The sequence below is a fragment of the Stegodyphus dumicola genome, chromosome 1, assembly GCF_044657685.1.
Source record: "Stegodyphus dumicola isolate Sdum_Otavi_A_Nest chromosome 1, ASM4465768v1".
NCBI lineage: Eukaryota > Metazoa > Arthropoda > Arachnida > Araneae > Eresidae > Stegodyphus > Stegodyphus dumicola.
This window is the reverse complement of record NC_140768.1, coordinates 285,665,060-285,683,439: the sequence shown is the minus strand read 5'-3', so window position 1 is coordinate 285,683,439 and position 18,380 is coordinate 285,665,060. Positions and strand designations below refer to the sequence as shown.

Sequence of the window (18,380 nt, the reverse complement as noted above, 5' to 3'; positions counted from 1 at the left end):
CCTATAACTAGTGAGAAGAAAAACTAATATTAGCTAATAAAGATGTTGGAAATTTAATTGACTTAAAGAATTTAGAAGAAGAAATAATTTCTACAGAAGAGTATAAAATAAAATTATTGTTTGGAAATAACTTGCAAAAATATACTTTGATTTTAAGCCACATAGTGCTAATTCTACTTCATATGGAACTGTCACTGAATCGCAAAACAAACTATCAAAATTAGCCTTGGGAACTTTTTCAGGAAAAGAGGTGTGCAGTTGACTTGAGTCTTGGATGTAATTTGAGACAGTTGTATGCGAAATTCTACATGCAGTAGACAAATTTTAGTGCAAAAACTACAATAAAAGTAAATTCTAATGCAAAAACGATAATACAAGGGTTAACATTAACAGCAGAAAACTAGGAGAAGGTTGTGAAAATATTAAAAGATCGGTTTGGTCGCAAGAAATTAATAATAGATTGACACATGAATAATTTGCTAAATCTGACTGACTCCAATAAAAAAATCTAGCAATATGACAGCACTTCAAAAATTATATGACCATTGTGAAATATAGAGGATTAGAATAATATAATATTTTGCCAGATTTATACAGTACCTTATTGTATCCAGTGCTAATAAAGGTGAATCATAATGATTTAACACTAGAAAGAAATCAGGATTATTAAGAGCATGGTAGGATTCCTTGAGCAGCCACGTTAAGTACTTTTTCTAACATGTTTATTCTGTTTTGAAAAAGAAAAAAAAAAAAAAAAAAAAAAGTCGAAAGTTCTGAATCACGTCAAAAACTGTACCAGAAAAAAAAGAGGCATTAAAAGGAAGTGGGAATTGTTTCATTTAGCTAGGGACTGCAAATCGAAACTAAGCTGTCGAATTTGTAATCATCAGCATCATACAATGATACACAGTAACTAAGCGAACATGTCAGTCAGGAGGCCAATTCAAGGGGAATCGTTTCTATTACAATTGTGCAGCAACAATAAATAACTTGGTTCTTCTTCAGACACTTAGAGCTCTAATTATCAATAGGGCTCCAGCAAAGCGTTCATATACAGTAGCAGTTTTCATCGCATGTGGATAATTGTCATTAAATGTCTGTTTATATTTAGATTCAATGATGTGTCCAGATATACTGGCATTGCTTCTTAAAATCTGTCAAAATTGAAATGCATTTAACAGCTGACATTGAGCCAGCATTCTTCCTAATTTCTTTTGTGCTGATAAAGACAGGAACATAGTAAAGTTTTTGTGCAACAATGGTGAATTAAATGCTATTCATATAGGAGTTATTATTAGAGCTGTTGCTCCAATAATAACTCCTATATTATGTTTCTTCTTAGAGCCAATTTTTAGTGTACACATTGAGAAATGTAAATCACAGAATGTATTTTCCACGCTAACTGAAAATATGTATGCTGAAAGACTTGAATTGCTAGAGATGAAAAACCAGAAAATATTAAATGCAAACTGAAAGAAGTGTGTTTAACATGAAAAAGAGAGAAAATAAACGAACCAGATTTGCAAAAGCTATGGAATGATGATAATTCTGAAAAAGCTTCAGCTTATTTTAAAGTTTTAGAGTATGGTCAAATGAATTTTTATCAAAAATTCAAGATTCAGTAAAAGATGCTAAACGGGTATATACCATACGTAAATTTTGCAGCAGTTAAACTTTTCTATAGTAGAAGATAAATAGAAATGTGAGGGACACCTCATACAGGTATTGTAGCAGACGACAGCATGTCTTATTTATAATATTTTTGGTGTATTGTATTAAATACATGTGTGATATATTATTTCCAAATCTGCAAATAAATTTCATTGCATATAAAATTAATATGCTTTTTATACTGTTCAAAATGTCAGTTTTTAATAAAGATTGATATCTATTCCTATAAACAGTAACATATTAGTAACTGTTCATTAAAATGAATTTATAATAAACATAATTACAATTTCAGGCAAAAACAATTTTAAAACCATTTCAGAAAAGATATGAAATATTAACCTATTGTAAAAAATACTTGAAAAAGCATTCTAAACATTCAATTGTTATTACAAATATAATTGTAAACACAGCAGATAGAATTTAAATAGGAATGTTTTTTAATATGAATAAATTGAATACTCATCAATAACAATAAAATAAACTTATATTCAAACAATCAGAATTTTTAAGGTTTGTTTTCCATTGTATGCTAATGGTAAATAGTTGATATTTTTCTTCTAGCAAAAACAAAATCAATCATCAGCTTATTTATTCAATATAATCAAGATCTTCAGGAATTCCAAATTGTTTATTTATAACAGATTCTTCAAAAAAAAATTTATTCTTGCACCAGGACCTTATTGAAAAAATATTATCGGTCCACCTATTTGCTGCTTCTTTGGCAATATCTATTTGTTTTTTAACTTCTTTCAAAACATCAGGATCACAGTCTTTATAGTTTTCAATTTCAGCTTTCAGTCTTTTAACTAGTTCTGTACTTTCGGCCAAATCTTTTAGCACCTTAGTTCTTTCCACAGAATCTTCTTTCCCACACTGAGATTCAGCAACTTGTTTATCTAATCGTTTAAGTTTTTTACGAGCTTCATCCACTTGCTTTTGCAATTCATCAATTCTACGTTTTCTGTTGTTGTAAGCCTTACTTGGAAAAGCCCAAAAATAAACAGATGTACCTATTTTTTCACTATCTACTAAAGCATCATCCACAAGTGACTGGACAACGTCTTTAACTGACTGTAATACAATACCTTTTTCTTTAGGAGCAATTTTTTCCAATTCTTTTAGCTGATAGACATCTTTCTTCTCGTAAAAAATTTCTAACATACGAGTTCTCTTTTCTTCAATACTAAGGCCTTTCTTTCGAGACATTAATTTTTATAAGTGACTTTAGAAAATGAAATGAATGAAGCGATAAACCTGCTTTCTTTCCCTTCTTTAAAGCAAAGAAATAATTAGTAAACAACGAAGGCGAAGCAATAACTTTAGAAAATTACCGCCGTTGGCGGTACGTTATTTGCGGTCAGAGTGAAAATAATAGTCTCCTTCCCAAGTATTAGTTTTCTTTAACTGATATCCTTAATTATAAAATTGGTTAAATATTGCAATTAAAGTGTAAAATTAATGTATTATAAATTCTTTCAGAATTCGCGATATTTCACCATGTATAAATAAAAGTTTTAAATATACAAATTACGGATTTATAAACCCTTGCACTTTCATGTGAGGTTTCTCCTTGCCGGGATTATCTGAGCTGTGATAAAATTCAGGCTGTATAGTATCGAAGCTGCGTAGTTTAATTTTATCTGATGCTTAATACGTATGTGCGGTTTGCATTAAAATTGTTTTTTAAATATCTTGTAAATGAAATAATTTTTCTTCAAAACTTTTAAGTAAATATGGAACCGGACGTACCAAAAGATCGTCCTGAAAGCCCAAAAAAGAAGATAAAACCTAGTTCGTCTGTAGATAATGATGTTATGTCTACTGACGGTTTGGACCGCCAAATTAGTAAGTAAACAAAACATATTAATTTTATCTTGAGCGAATTGAGTATCCTTTTGAGGGCCTTGAAATTTTCACTAAACATAAATTACTTCATTTATAAGTTTTCTCTCATTCGTCCTACTTATAGGCATACAAAATGCGGGTAATGAAAACACCAGTGAAGTAAATGGCTTAGCTCCAACGAGGTAATTATTTTTCCTTCCCATTTAAATTGTTCCATTGGCTCTTCAGAATTCTAATTTATTATGAAATTATTTTACATGAAAGTTTATTTATTTTAAATTGTTTGCTTTTCTAAAATTTTATCCAAATATGTATAAATTTTGGAACTCCAGTATTTTTAATTTTATTTTGATAATATTAAAACAGGCTATATCTTTCAATATTTTATCTTGCAGACTTACCAAGGATTAAGTTTTAGCGAATAATTTTTACAAATTGCTTAATTGTTCTTGCGTTTTTTTTTTAGCTTGGTTTAGTTCTTGTAAATATCTGAAATGCTTAATTTATGCGGCATTATGTTGTATTTATTGATTCTCGCGCTGAGAATCGCTAAGTTGAATCATGAATGATGGGAATATAAATGTTGAAATATCAGTCTTTTGGTTATACTGTTATACCTGCATATGAGCATTTTTTTTTTTTTTTTTTCAAATGATCAAATAATTTTTCTTAAAAAAATTCAAGTAGGTGTACGATGTTCACATCGATTAATTATTGATTGATTAATGTAACGATATTTCTACGCATTTTATTTATCAGTGGGCTTATTTCCATGTGAGCTCTTTTCTGTGTGAGCATATTTCTAAGTGAGAATTTTTCCATGTGGTCATATTTCTGTGTGGCCTTTTTTCCTAGAACCATATATTATATGTTCACTAACTCAAATGATCAAAGAATTTAAATATGACATTAGAATGGCTGTAAGATAACGTTTTTATATTATCATTTTCATCGAATGGCTGTAAGATAACATTTTTATATTGCCATTGGTAAAATCCTAGTATACGGTGCAGCCTTGGCGCGATTTTGAAAATCATCGCCAACACCAAAAATGATCCAAAGAACGTCTTTAAACTATACACTATATACTATGTGTGTATATACATAATATATACTATATTTAACTATATATATTCTTTGAATGACCTGTTTACTACTCATCGTATATGTCCCGTTTTTACTGCTCATCATAAAGTAGCCAAATCTCGTGTGCACCGGATACTAGGATTAAACCTTGTCATTTTCATTGTATGGCTATAACATAAGCAGGATCTTAAATCATTATTTTTATGCCGCCTCATCAAGCAAGCTTAGGGTATGCTTAAATATTGCTAACATTATTATAAGTATTCAACACTAATTTTTATTTGCAGCAATAAGTTTACCACCTGGCTTTGATGTTTGATTTCAGTTATAACCTCTCGTCAACCTATATTCATATAGGTAAGGAAGGTAATGGTTTTGGTCCAAAAACTTAGTGAGTTTTCAGTGACTAAGCACAAATTAGCGTCCCCATAGTACATTTTTATTTTTATAATGCTGTGTGTGTGTGACAGTTTTCTTTCCCACAATAATTCTTATATGAAACTTCCAAAATTTTTATTTTTTGTATCTAAACTTTTTTGCATTTGTATAACAGAGATTAGGTTTTGGGTAAATTTGGACAAAGGGAAATGGTACTTTTTTTGGAGCCTGTAACAATTTTTAATGAAAAACTGTATCACAGTATAATCCAAAACTTTTTTAATTTAGTATTAAAGACTTGCATATGGTCGGAAACAATATATTAGATTTGCGTTAAATTTCTTTAACTGGAAGTGACACTTTAACTGAAGCTCTGAACAGATTTTCGTTAAATAATATAGTGTGATATTACCCAAACCTTCTTAAATTCGATATTTAAGAGTAGTATATGATTGAGAACAACATTTATACAGATTTTCAGTGTATGTAATAGATAAGACGTGATACTTCACTGAGAAATTCTTTATTTAAAGCAGATATATGGTAATTGAGCCAGACATGTCATGCACAACTCTGTCAGATATCCGTCAAATATTGGCTCATTATCCATCAGATATTATAGTATTCTTCTTCTTCAATGGCCAGACAGCCCAGGATAGGCCTTTGACTTCCTCAGAATCAAATTCCAAGCTCTTCTATCCCTGGCCATGGACTGGTTATTTTTAAAATTCTTAAGTCTGTTTCCAAACAGTCGAGCCACTTAAGTTTAGGTCTCCCTCTTTTTCGAGTGCCAAATGGTCCGGTCGAGAAGATGTAGAGTTCAGAGTTATTTCTTCTCCAGATATTGTTACATTTTATGCCACCAAAAATACTTCTCAAAATTTTTCTTTCAAAGACAGAAATAATACTTTTAGCTTTTTCTGTCATTGCCCAGGTCTCAGCAAAGTATGTAAGAATGGGTCTAATTAAGCTTTTGTAAATTAAAATCTTTGTTTTTCTGCTAATGAAGTTAGACTTCAAGTTTTTTTTTTAGACTGAAAAACCATCGGTTAACATCTGTGACGCTACTGCAAATTTCAGGCATTAAATCATTGAGAGTATGAACTTCTGATCCTAAATATTGAAATTTGCTAACAGTTTCAAATTTGTAATTCCCAATTTCAAAATAGGGATTGCTGTTATTACCACGTGGCATGCATTTAGTTTTATTTTGGTTGATTGCTAGATGCATTTTGCTGACTGCAGCCTCTAGAGATGTAAAAGCTTTTCTAAGCAAGATTATTAATAATCTTTCTGAGCTATATTATAATATTAATATTGTGTATTCTTATTGGAATGTAAGTTTCGTTTGAAGAAATAATATTGTGATATTTCCCAGTAGTTTATCTATGACTAATTTTAAATTATGTTCTTACTGCATTCTTCAGAAATTAAACTCCTTGCATAATTTTTTGCTCTCAATTTTCAGATGATAAAATTATTTAAAAAGGGGGCGATACATGAAAAAATATATGGTATATGATGACTGCTACAGTGCGATTGTCCCGTCATCAAATTTTTTAATAAAGACAAAAGAAAAATACATAAATAATTGATTGAGTTTACTTCAGTGCTGTCAATCTGTACTGAAAAACAGAATGACAACTAAAAATAATATAATTCTAAAGATCTGCATGAAAGAAATAAACTGACCATATTTCATTCTTTTATTTTTAATTGCTAAATAATATGATGTTTTTATTTTATGATGAAAAATAAAATGCTTTATTTATTATTTTTTCCATTTCATTCCTTTTCAAAATATAATCAGTATACAGTAAAAATCTTTTAACACAAAACTGAGGGAACTGAAGTATTTTTTCATGTTAAACAATTTTTGTGTTAACGGATATTGAAAAAAAATTATATATATATTTAACAAAATTAAGTTACCATAATTTCCGGAGGAAAGGCCGCATCAGCGTAAACGTCGCACTCGAGAAAAATGGCGGGAAAAAATAAAAATTACACAGAAACGCTGCATCAGCGTAAACGCCGCAATAGATTAAATTGCGCGTGACATCGTCGTGGGCCGTATAGATGCAAAAACTCAACTAAATCCTGATATATGACATACCACTTAAGAAAAATGCATGAAATGAAACCATAACTCAAAAATAAATTAAAGGTAAGAAATGTGGAAAATATATTTACCTTCACGTATATACTTATATTTACCCACTAAAGAAGTCCATATTTGTAATACTGAGACTATATTATAAAAAATGTTGCAGCAACGAAATATTAAATTTGGATGACAAAAGGAAATTTTAAATTTTACTTACGAATTACAGCAAACTATACATCATATGAAGCCATCACATGATTCTTCACTATTTGAATTAAAAAGATTTAGTAAATCCTGATCTAAGTCTTCCAGATCGTCACATTCATCCTCTTGGTTTACAGTCTCTTTATCTAAGGATATAATTTCAGCTTCTTTGAACCCTGCTATTATTGACGATGTTTCTACCAATTTCCACGCACTTCCTGCCCACTTTGCAATTTCTTCATAAGATGCTCTATGCATTTTACTGCTTTTGTTTTACGTATGCAATCCTTCACTCATCCAACACTCCACCGCTTTCGGACTTCAGCTTTGAAGGATTTATTGCTTGACAAATCTAACGGTTGTAAGATTTTTGTCAAACCACCAGAAATTATTGCTTCGGTCGTAGTCAATTTTTGACATTTGGTTTTCACCGACTCAAAGAAATGAGCACGCATGGAATCCATTATCAATAACCCCTTTGGTTGGAAAAAAGATCCCATACGACACTGCCAAACTTTTTGTAGCCACTCATGCATGATTGTTTCGCACATCTAGCTGTTCTCGTTTGCACAAATAATTACGTCATTAGGAAAATCTCCCTTCGGAATAGTCTTTCGTTTAAAAATGATCATCGGCGTTTGTGGCACAAGCTAACACACATGTAAATGACGTTCTTTCATTCCGCGTCATAAACACAGATACAGTTTTTGCACCAGTTTCATCAACAGTTCTGTTTGCAGGAGAGTCAAAAGCTAACGGCGTTTCATCCATATTTATTATCTGCAACCAAAGTTTTTTTTTTTTTTTTTTTTGGTCAATAATAGCTGTCGCATATTTTAGAAAAGATGACTTTTTATCCTGCCAGTCCTTTAGTAATTGTTGCCTGACTGTTGTTCTAGTACGCACAGAAATATTTTTTCTTTTCATAAATCTGCTACACCTCCTTTGAAACATTTATGTTCATTCGTTTTGCTATAAATTTTGCTTGTAAGCGAATTTTTACAGTCGAAATTGCCATTCTCTTTCCTCGTTGCTCCTTTATCCAGTTTGCAAGGTCGTCCTCTAGATTTGGCCACCTTACAGTACCACTTCTTTTGGCTCGTTTCTGTTGTGGTATATTTTTAAGAAGTTCTTTTTCAGTTCTCCAACGTCGAATACATCTGTCGTCCACTTCAAACTGTCAAGCTGCTGCTCGATTTCCAATTTGTTCAGCACGTGAAATTACATTAAGCTTAAAACCAGCAGTATAGCTTCTGTGCTGTTTAGGGACATTTTCAAAAAATTTCCGCTCCCTTCTTACTTAAAAACTATCCAACAAGTACTTGTACCCAAACTGATGGGATCTGTATCTGGCAGAATGCCAAGAAAAATCCATTCATGCTGAAGGGGAAATACGTCAGAGTTCGTTATTGCGAGGCAGGTGGAGTCGTGTCTGCCTTTGGAAAAAATTTCAGAAAAGGCAGGTTTGGGGAGAGGATGGGTCCTGGAAGATTCATCGAATGGCAGAGGAGAGACTATTCGAACTGATGAGAATGTTGATTTGAAAGGGGGAAGAATTTTATTGTTCTGAGATCTCGTTTAGCATGAATAAGGCATGTAGGTCCGTTCAAGGGAAAGAATGTAAACAAAATAACGTTCGCAAAAAGCAACTGAGTGGTCTTTTGTGTGGGAACAGCACCAGTCTATGCACAATGGCCAGGCCATCCAAACTATGTACAATGACCGTCATAGGAAATATTTTATTTTTAGTGCACCTAAACGCCGCATGGGTAGAAACGCTGCACCCGCTGAAAAGTTTTAAAATGCCGCGGCATTTCTTCTGGAAATTACGGTATTAGAGTACATTTTATTTATGTGTACAAGGTGTGGCTATTAATTTCCAGGACTGCTGTAATAACACCAGAACAGATGATGTGAAAAACATAACCTTTTAATGTGTTTCGAAGTAATCCCCATCTGCCATAGTACACTTCTGTGCTCGGCTGTATAAGTTGTGGAAACAATTTTTAAAGTCCTCTTTCGGAAGGCTCTTCAATGTCGATGTCACGTTCTTCTTGATCTCTTCAACATCCACAAAGCGTGTTCCTTTGATCACAGTTTTTAGTTTGAGAAGTCTGTGGGGTCAAGTCGGGAGAGTATGGCGGATGATGCAGCTCCACGACCTCATGCTTGGCCCAAAACCGCTTCACTGGGAACGCAATGTGGTTGTGGGCGTTGTCATGCAACGTGACATCGACATTGGAGCCTTCCAAATGAGGACTTTAAAAGTTGTTTCGACAACTTATACAGCCGAGCACAGAAGTTTATTACGGCAGATGGAGATTACTTTGAAACAAATTAAAAGGTTATATTTTTCACATCACCTGTACTCGTGTTCACATCACCTGTTCTAGTCTTGAAAATTAATGGCCACCTCTTGTATATGTGCATGTACAATCAAAAGTCGTTAATCCGGACTCGTCGGGACTTCGGCGATTCCGGATAATCGATTTTTCCGGATTATAGATCATCAGTTTAAATCTGGTAAGATGGCATGCAGAAATTACAAAATTAAAAATATGAAACTGTAATTTATGAAATAAAGAACAATTATGATCTAAAGGGTATCAAAATTTACAAAAAGAAAAAGCTTAATATTTATTTGTTTACTTTATTAAACATTTCTTTCAATGCAAGTTGTTTAAGTTACTTCGTTTCATGTGATAATACTTTCTCTTTAATTCTATTAAACAGACATAATTTCTTGTTTAGTTACAAAGTTCCGCTGTTCAAGTCCTATAATTGCTGTCTCGAGAATACTGACTAATTTGTCAATCGAAATTTTTTCGTTTTCAATAACCTCTGTTACTTTCTTCACTATCGGAAGCGAATTATAATGACGAGGAACTTGTTTTAAATCATATCAAAGACGGAGTACATCGAGATGAAATACTACATTTGGTAAGGAATTCTAAGCCAAATAAAGTAAAAACATCTGCCCTGAAGATAAGGATAGTGCTGACAGATGAACTTCTAATTCATTGTGCGCCGCTACGTCCCCCCTGCTGAGCAGCGTGAAATTGATAAACAGATTTCGGAATGGTTAGAGAAACAAAGGATGCCTTTATCCATTTTTTGCAGCAATTCCAATTTTTGATGGACGTCGAAACATACTTTCACTTTGTAGATCCTTTGGGTGCTCCAGCATCGGAAATTCTATTTCACATAATCGAAAGTTCAAGCTTACTTTTATAAAATTGCTGTAACAGTCTGCAAAAAATAATAAGCCGGATCCAATTCGAAGATTAAGGAACAACGCAATCTGCAACATTAACTGAAATAGATAATTAGATAATTTTAGCTTATACCGTCCGTTATACATTAAACATGCATGCGTAAACGTATTATGCGCATTCGCACACGCATATGCGCAGCCGTAAAAGTCTTATGCGCATGCGTCAACGTGAGGCATGCGCAGAAAGTTTGTAGCTATTTACTGAGTTTTTGGAAAATAATATATTTTCTTTGCATTGTCTTTTTTAGTATCAAAATGTTAACATTTTGTTCAATGTCGTCCATTTTTTAAAATTCATTTCATTATTGGAATGTGCGTCTAGAATAATTGTGTATACTTTTCTTGATGTTTCTCATTTCAGATTATGTGAGAACAGGACCTGCATTATTTATTTTCATTTTCATCCTCGGAATCTGCATCAATATTTTTCAAGCTTTGAATAAACTCCAAAATGTCTTTGTCTGCAATAATTGGGGCTGTACACACAATATCCTCATCTACTGCAACGAATTCTTCTGATGATACAGTAGGGCAGTCCAAATAATACAGAAACTTTCTCAAAAATTTCATTAAGTATCAGCTTAGTTTCAATATCCTTCTTCTCCATTTCTTTTGGTGCCAAAGAATTTGCTACTTATGAGAATCCTGCATGATTAAAATAATTTTCAGTCCTCCTTGGAGTCGCTGAATTTCAGAGTGCAACATGAAGAGCATCTAATAACTTAATAAATAAATCTTCTTTTGCTTCAACATCTTTCATCGAAGCGAAATGTAGACTGAAACCAATTTGCTGTCATGGTCGTTAAAACTTTATTAGCTTCAGCAGTATGCCACTTCTTTTCTTGAAACGTTCCAACTATTCTGCATTTGTAGAAAATGTAATACCCATTTGTTTACCAAGTTCATTGCTTCTTTCTAGCATTAAAGGTCCTGATATGGGAGCATTCCGATATCTCTCATGTTTGAAGCAAACAATTAAAACCGTCTCTAAATCCTCATGCTCGTTCGTTCTCATCAATTTTCGCTTTGTTTCAAACTTACTCCATTAAAACATTTCTTTAATTTGCTCTCGTTTTTTTAAAAAAAGAAATATTGTTAATAATGTAAAGTTAGCTATTTCAAAATCTTTACAGATTTCCATTTCGTCTTCTGTTTTTGATCAACAGCTCCATCTTCATTTTAAATGAAATAGTAGTTTACTTTCCCCTTCAGCTGCTGGCCATTGCACTCGTAAAAAGATTCTACAAAATTGGGAAAACAAAAAAGGCAAACCAAACTCGCTGATTTTTACTTACACTGCAATATACTCATCATCGAATTCCAGAGCCAACTGATGAGAGATGAGATGTTTTTGTATGACATTTGTAGAAGTGAAAGTAGATTAGATAAACAAAATTGGCTTGTGTCACAGTCTATTCCGAGGATATTTCAAACCCAAGTTACCCTTCTTTCTACAAAACATGTGAAATCAACTCTCTTTCATTTAATACCCATTTTAAATCTCACCTGCATGGCTGGTGTTTTCCATATTTTGTTCATTCCCAGAAGGGAAATCATTTCATGTTAAGCGATTTTTCATTTTGTGTTAAGAGGGGCGGATGCATGAAAATACATAGTAGTTTGTTGGGACCATTGTATTATTTCGTGTTAACCAATATTTCATCTTGAGCATTTTTGTGTTAAACATATTTCACTGTATTTAAAAGAGATTATACAATGATCTGTAGCATTCACTCCAGATCACTTTATAATTTCTGTCGCGTTTGGGGGGGGATGTAGAAGTGTCAGACTAGAATGATTGATTAGTTTAATATAATCAAAAAACCAATACTTTTGGTTTATTGTTAAAAATCATTAAATGTTTTTATGAAATTACGCAGCTGGCCTCATTAAAATTATTATGTATATTTTTTGTACTTTAAAAACTGTTTCTGGCTGGCTGTGCTAGCAGCTAGTTTAAAAAAAAGGATGTGATCAAGAATTACCCTCCAAAATTGAATGATGGGAATTATTCCAAATAATCTTATTTTGAGCTTTGGGGTTATTTTCAAAATCTTTTTGCAATATTCTGTGTAGGAATGAAAAAAACTAATATTTGAATATGGTTGTTAATTATGAAAAGAGGATAATGTGAAATAGGGTTGAATGATTAACTGTAAATTATTAATTTCATCTCTATATAATTTATGCATGTTTGTAGAAAGAACAAAAAATAGTATTTAAGTTTATGCCACGACGTAACTGCGGGTAGGGGTGAAAGGAACAATCCATTTTGAGCAGCACATTTTTGGGTTAGCGTTTTCCTCGAGGAATGTAGTTTTACAGGTTAATATTTACAAAAATTTAGTGGGACTCCATAAGCATTGTGCAAATTCAACACGCACGTGAGTGAAACTATCAGTTTCTTCACTTGTACTGTAATATTCTATTGCAGTTTTAGGTCATTAACTTCAATTTTTTAAGTAAAATAAACATTTCTATTATAAAAAAATGCATCAAAACACTTTCATTTTTTTCTTTGTCTGTATTGTCTTGTCTTTATCTATTTTCAGATACATTATGTAAAAATATTTGGCAATTGTAAAATTATTATAATAAGAAATATCAAAACAGATATAACTGAATGAAGCAAGCAAAAGACTATGTTAGTTATTACTTTTTGTTGCAGCTAAATTTCTTATTTATCATTACCTGTTATGATTTTTTTTTGGTACTTTTCCGTTTCGCCGGCGCTAGTTAGACTGTCGAAAGCACACAGTATACACATAAAAAGTGTTGACAAATGTTAGTTCTAAGAATTTTTTATTTTGAAGGTATTAACATTTTAACATCGTTTAAAATTTTGTAAAAAAAACCCCAATAAATAAAGACAATAAATTTGTAAAAAGACATTAATTTAAGAATTTACTTTGCTTTCATCGTACATCATGATTCGCCGGCTCATATTACGTGACCCCGAGTGATCTCATCTCACGTAAACTATGCTATAAAAATCTAATTCTCTCGGTAATTATCTACATTAATTTCAAGTTAAATCTTAATTTGGAATAATGTTTAAATGCGAGAATTATTTCAATTCGTACGAATAGCTTACTTAAAAACTAAAACCGCAGTGTTTTACTTTTTACTTCGCTAGTGCATTCTCATTAGAAATGATGAATTTAACCCTTGACTTTGCCTTTTCTATCACCATCGGGTGAGCAATGTGATTGCATCCTAATTGACTTATTTACCACCCGCGAATGTCCTTAGGGCATAAAATTGAACTATCTTGTAAAAATTCTATATATTGAGAGAAACAATCAATCTGGTAAGAAATGGTTGTGATTTGTTTGAAAATTAGGTGTAAAAGGTTACCAACAAAGGTATTCCGTTTGGCATCAGTTGTACCATTATTGGCGACTTGAATGGAAAAGTACTTTTTTTTTTAATGTAGTTTTCTAATATTTTAGTGCTAGAATGCTCAATATATATTGATAATTCCATTATTTTGTCTATTTTTGGCTGCTTGGGTTAAACATAGAACGGCAATAATTTAAAGTTTTTTTTTTTTTTTTTTTTTAAATACTTGCCTATTTGGACTAGTTGCAGAGAAATTTCATAGTTTTTCCTGAATAAAACTTATCAAACTCACAAGTGTAAATCAGTTTCCATTAGAAAATACTTGTTAAAAGGATGAATTTCTGTTCAGACGTAACCTTCAAACATTTTTTTATGGTTATTTAAATAGCTAATAGTATATTTTTGTGGAAACTGGTTATTTTTAATTTATTCCCTGAAAAGCTATAGTAATGGTACACTAGTTATTTTTGGAAAGTCTGCTTTATTCTTTTCATATTGATTCACATTTGAAAGCATGCACAAATTTCGTTGGGGAAAAAAAAAAAAAAAAAAAAACTTTTCTATGACTCTTTGCAAAAATATGCAAAGAAAGAACTGTTATATGAAATTTTAACATTTTTCAAGCTTCATAAAATCTTCTGATTTCAGTTAGTTTGTATGTATCACTAAAAATTTCTTTTGAATGATTTTTGATAATGTGTCAGGACTAGTATTTGTATTGCTGTACCTTTTATTAGTAATTTTAGAAAAGATTGACTTATGTGAGAATTATTCAGTAAAGATTCATATCTATATTTCCATCTAGGTCAGGAAGGAAGCTTGCAGCTGACTCCACCAGTGAATCTGTTACCGTAAGTAGCAACAGTAATAATAATAATGAAAGTCAAAGCATCCAAGAAGATGTGGTTTCCAGCTCTGAAAATATGACATCATCATCAACTAAGATGACAGATGCAGAATGTGACGGAATTGCAGATTCACGGTCTAAAAAGCTAGATCAAACACTATCTCATGATGGCGAAGAGCAAAATGATGAGTGATGTTTAAGTTAAGATATAATTCATATTTTTAATATGAATATATTTTAAATAAAAAATCACGGCCTGTTTTTTTGTGATATTTTTATGTACTGAATTTCTGTAAAATCTCTCATTTTAAAATGTGAAATATATATAAATAGATTTATATATTCTCTTTTTATATTTTTAAAGCATATTTTAAGTTTTCTATATAAATATAATGTTAAAGTTCTTGTTCCATGCACAATGTGTTCAGTGTTAAGTGAAGAGTGAAATATAACAGTAATTTTCAAAGCTCTGAAGTTCATAAGTTAGTAATGTACTTATTATAAAAATGTACTTAAAATTAGCTAATGAACTGATGATTAGTTAATGAGCTATGTACTTAAGTAAAGTTATTATTGCTGTATTAATATAGAAATGTTTTGAATGAAAATGCACTTTCCCCCCTTGCCAAATTTTTACATTGCTGGATTTTCATGCTTAGAATTAACCTGGCATATTTTATTATTAAAAAACATCAAACTGAAGTATTGCATCTGATTATTTGTTATATTTATGAAATATTGCAGCTTCACAATTTAATTTTAATAGTTAAGGATTATAGCTCTCTGCCATAAAAACTAAAATTTTGCCTGATTTTGGGTTTAAGAAACATTGGAATTGTTAAACATAGAATACTATTTTTAGAAACTTTTTATTTGAAAACAACCCATTCAGACACATTTAGGAACTTAGCAGATATTTCTTTTGGAACAAGTTATATAAGATGTGCCTTAAAAGAGAAATTAATGATAGCAAATATGAAATATATGTTATTAGATTTTAATATTTATTGTTTCATAAATAATTGCTTGGAGTTTTTTATTAGTTATATTCAGGGGTCTACAAATTTTATATGCTTAAAATTGTCACCAAGTGATTAAATTTTTTTTAATAATGCTTGTTATTTTGTTGTAGGGTTTTATTTGTAGGTATAGTTTGAAATTTAGAACCAACATGTCATGCTTACAGTAATGATTATTTGACATTCTGTATCATTTGTAGATGTAAGAGTGAAAGAGGAATATAATTGATCTAGGAAATTTAAAAGATTTAAATATTTATTTTTTGTTTATATCATAAAATACTATTTCAAATTTAGAATGTATTAGCGAGCAGACATTATTCAGTTTAATACCTATTTGTCATGAAATATGAAATATGCTTTATTTGTTCTTATTTCACATACATGTGTTAAGATCGATAAAAAGTAAATTGCTGATTCAAATAAATTAGATAACTGCTGGTTGTTATTATTGCAACTAAACTAATTTGCTTTTAAAACATTAAATGTATGCATTTATGTTGTAAGTAAAATTATGATTGGATTAATGAGTGCATTAAAATTTTGCATCCATTCAGATATTCTACATCTGTATTTTTAGTATCAATGCATATTTACTGAATGTTCTAGTTTTAAAAATATGAAGCATTAAGTAAACTGAAATCTTAACTGTGCATTTTATTTTAAACATGAGCACTCAAGTTTTTTAAAGCTTAGCTTGTTCATAATGTAATAATTTAGGATTGTTTTATCAGGCTTTCACTGTCTCTGATAAAATTACTTTTACTATTTTGTAGATGTATTATATGTTACTTCAAAAAGGTATGAAAAGTTTGTAGACCCCTAGTTGTGTATAAAAGTGTTGCATTTTGTGAGAAAAATTCAAGCTATTTTATTGATATCTGATCTGTCTTTTTTTTTTTTTTTTTAATGAATCATTTATAAAATGTGTGCACATTTGTTGCCACAGTTTAATGCATTGTGCTTATTTTTTACTTATTTATATTTTATGTTTTTATAATATTCTGAACAAAATATAAAATTTTTAAGTTGTTTCTCTAGATATATTTACTTTTAAATAATAAGTTTTAATCTGTTTATTTTATATGAAATTTTATATATTTCTTATATTGATATAATTCATATTTAATAGATTGTGCCACATTTTTGAAAGGTGAATGTATTCTTGGAAAAATATCACAGTATTACATTTTATCTTGTATAATATTTTTGAATAAACCAGTTTTAACAATTGAAAGTTTTACAACTGCCTTTTCTGTTATTGAGTTAAAGTGATACATGTACAACTTGTAATGACGATAGTAACATGGAGAGTGTATGTTATAGGATGGTAATTTCTATGCCTCAAAACCTACATAAGACAAGTATTTCATATTCTGTATGAAATCAGTTTTTGAATTCTGATTCAAGAATATTTGATGGGGGGAACTCAGTTACATACTACCCAGCACTAAAAAGTAGCCCCATGCAGTGGCCAGAAAGTGATGAAACTCGGCAAACAGAAAGGAACAGGAATGAACAGTAAGTTATCTGTATATTAAAATGATATGTATAATACAGAGCGAGAACAGCATTGGCTCAGTAGATTGTAGGACCACTTTGGACGGCGATGTATGAAGCACATATCTAGGGACATAGTCAATGGGACTATGGATGGTGTCCCGAGGAATGGCTCTTCATTCGCTGTGAACCATTTGTCACAATTCTTCTGAACTCTGCAATGGCAGGGTTTACAAATGGTCATCCCAAATCTGTTCAATTCGTGAAAGATCAGAAGAAACTGTGGCGAGGGAAGCATCTGTACACCTTGCAGAGCACATTGGCTGATGCGAGCATTGTGTGGTTCGGTGCTATCCTGCTGATAAAGGGATTGGGCACTCCTTGAAGTTAGGGGAATGTCACCGGCTGCAGCACATCATCCATGTATTGTTGGACTTTCATAGTGCCTTGAATACAAACTAAAGGTGACATGGAATCATATGCAATTGCACCCCATACCATGATGTCGCGTGGTGGGGTGTTGCTGCTGGATTTGACCATTCTCCACATCGATGCTACACTCATTGGAGGAACAGAAGCATGACTCATCTGAAAACACAACCCTGTGCCATTATGTCATCCACATCGTTTGCGCCTGGCACCATTGCAGACGGTGGGGTCAATGGCAGTCTTCTTAACAGACGCCACTAGCCACCGTTCGATGGCAAGTGGTTCTGGTCGGTATGGGAACATCCAGGGTGTCTTGAACATGCTGCAGAATGGAGGTAGAAGTTGCTTGGAGGTGCACCACTACTTGTCGGTGGATGCATCGATCCCCTTGTGACGACGTCACTCTGGCTTCACCGCCATTCATTCTGATAGCCGGTGCGCTGTAGACGCGTCCAGGTGTGTGTCAGCTGACATTTGCCCTATGAAGCAACCTGCCCTGAGTCCAATCGCCATCCTCCTAGTAAAATTGTCTGTCTGCTGGATCTGCCTCCGTTGACTACGGCCTGGCATTCTGTGCATTTACATGCGCCTTCTGAGACAAGAAAAAATTTTCTACGAGGATTTCCCTAGCAGAAATAATGGCATGAAAATTGAACATCGCAGGTTCCTTCCCTTATA

The 18,380-nt window shown here is 31.9% G+C and overlaps 3 protein-coding genes across 3 annotated transcripts in view; 1 reads left to right on the top strand and 2 right to left on the bottom strand.

The window, feature by feature from the left end:
* LOC118193538 (transcription factor 21-like) overlaps positions 1 to 18,380 on the bottom strand; it is a 49,196-nt gene that overhangs the window by 5,290 nt on the left and 25,526 nt on the right. The gene's annotated exons all lie outside the window — the stretch shown is intronic.
* LOC118193529 (meiotic nuclear division protein 1 homolog) lies at positions 2,086 to 3,158 on the bottom strand. The gene has a single exon (XM_035364631.2). It carries the CDS (start codon positions 2,875 to 2,877, stop codon positions 2,260 to 2,262), a length of 618 nt encoding a protein of 205 aa, XP_035220522.1. The 5' UTR covers positions 2,878 to 3,158; the 3' UTR covers positions 2,086 to 2,259.
* LOC118193547 (uncharacterized) lies at positions 3,277 to 17,010 on the top strand. Its single transcript, XM_035364649.2, has 3 exons — positions 3,277 to 3,516; positions 3,641 to 3,698; positions 14,713 to 17,010. Exons 1-3 carry the CDS (start codon positions 3,405 to 3,407, stop codon positions 14,945 to 14,947), a joined length of 405 nt encoding a protein of 134 aa, XP_035220540.1. The 5' UTR covers positions 3,277 to 3,404; the 3' UTR covers positions 14,948 to 17,010.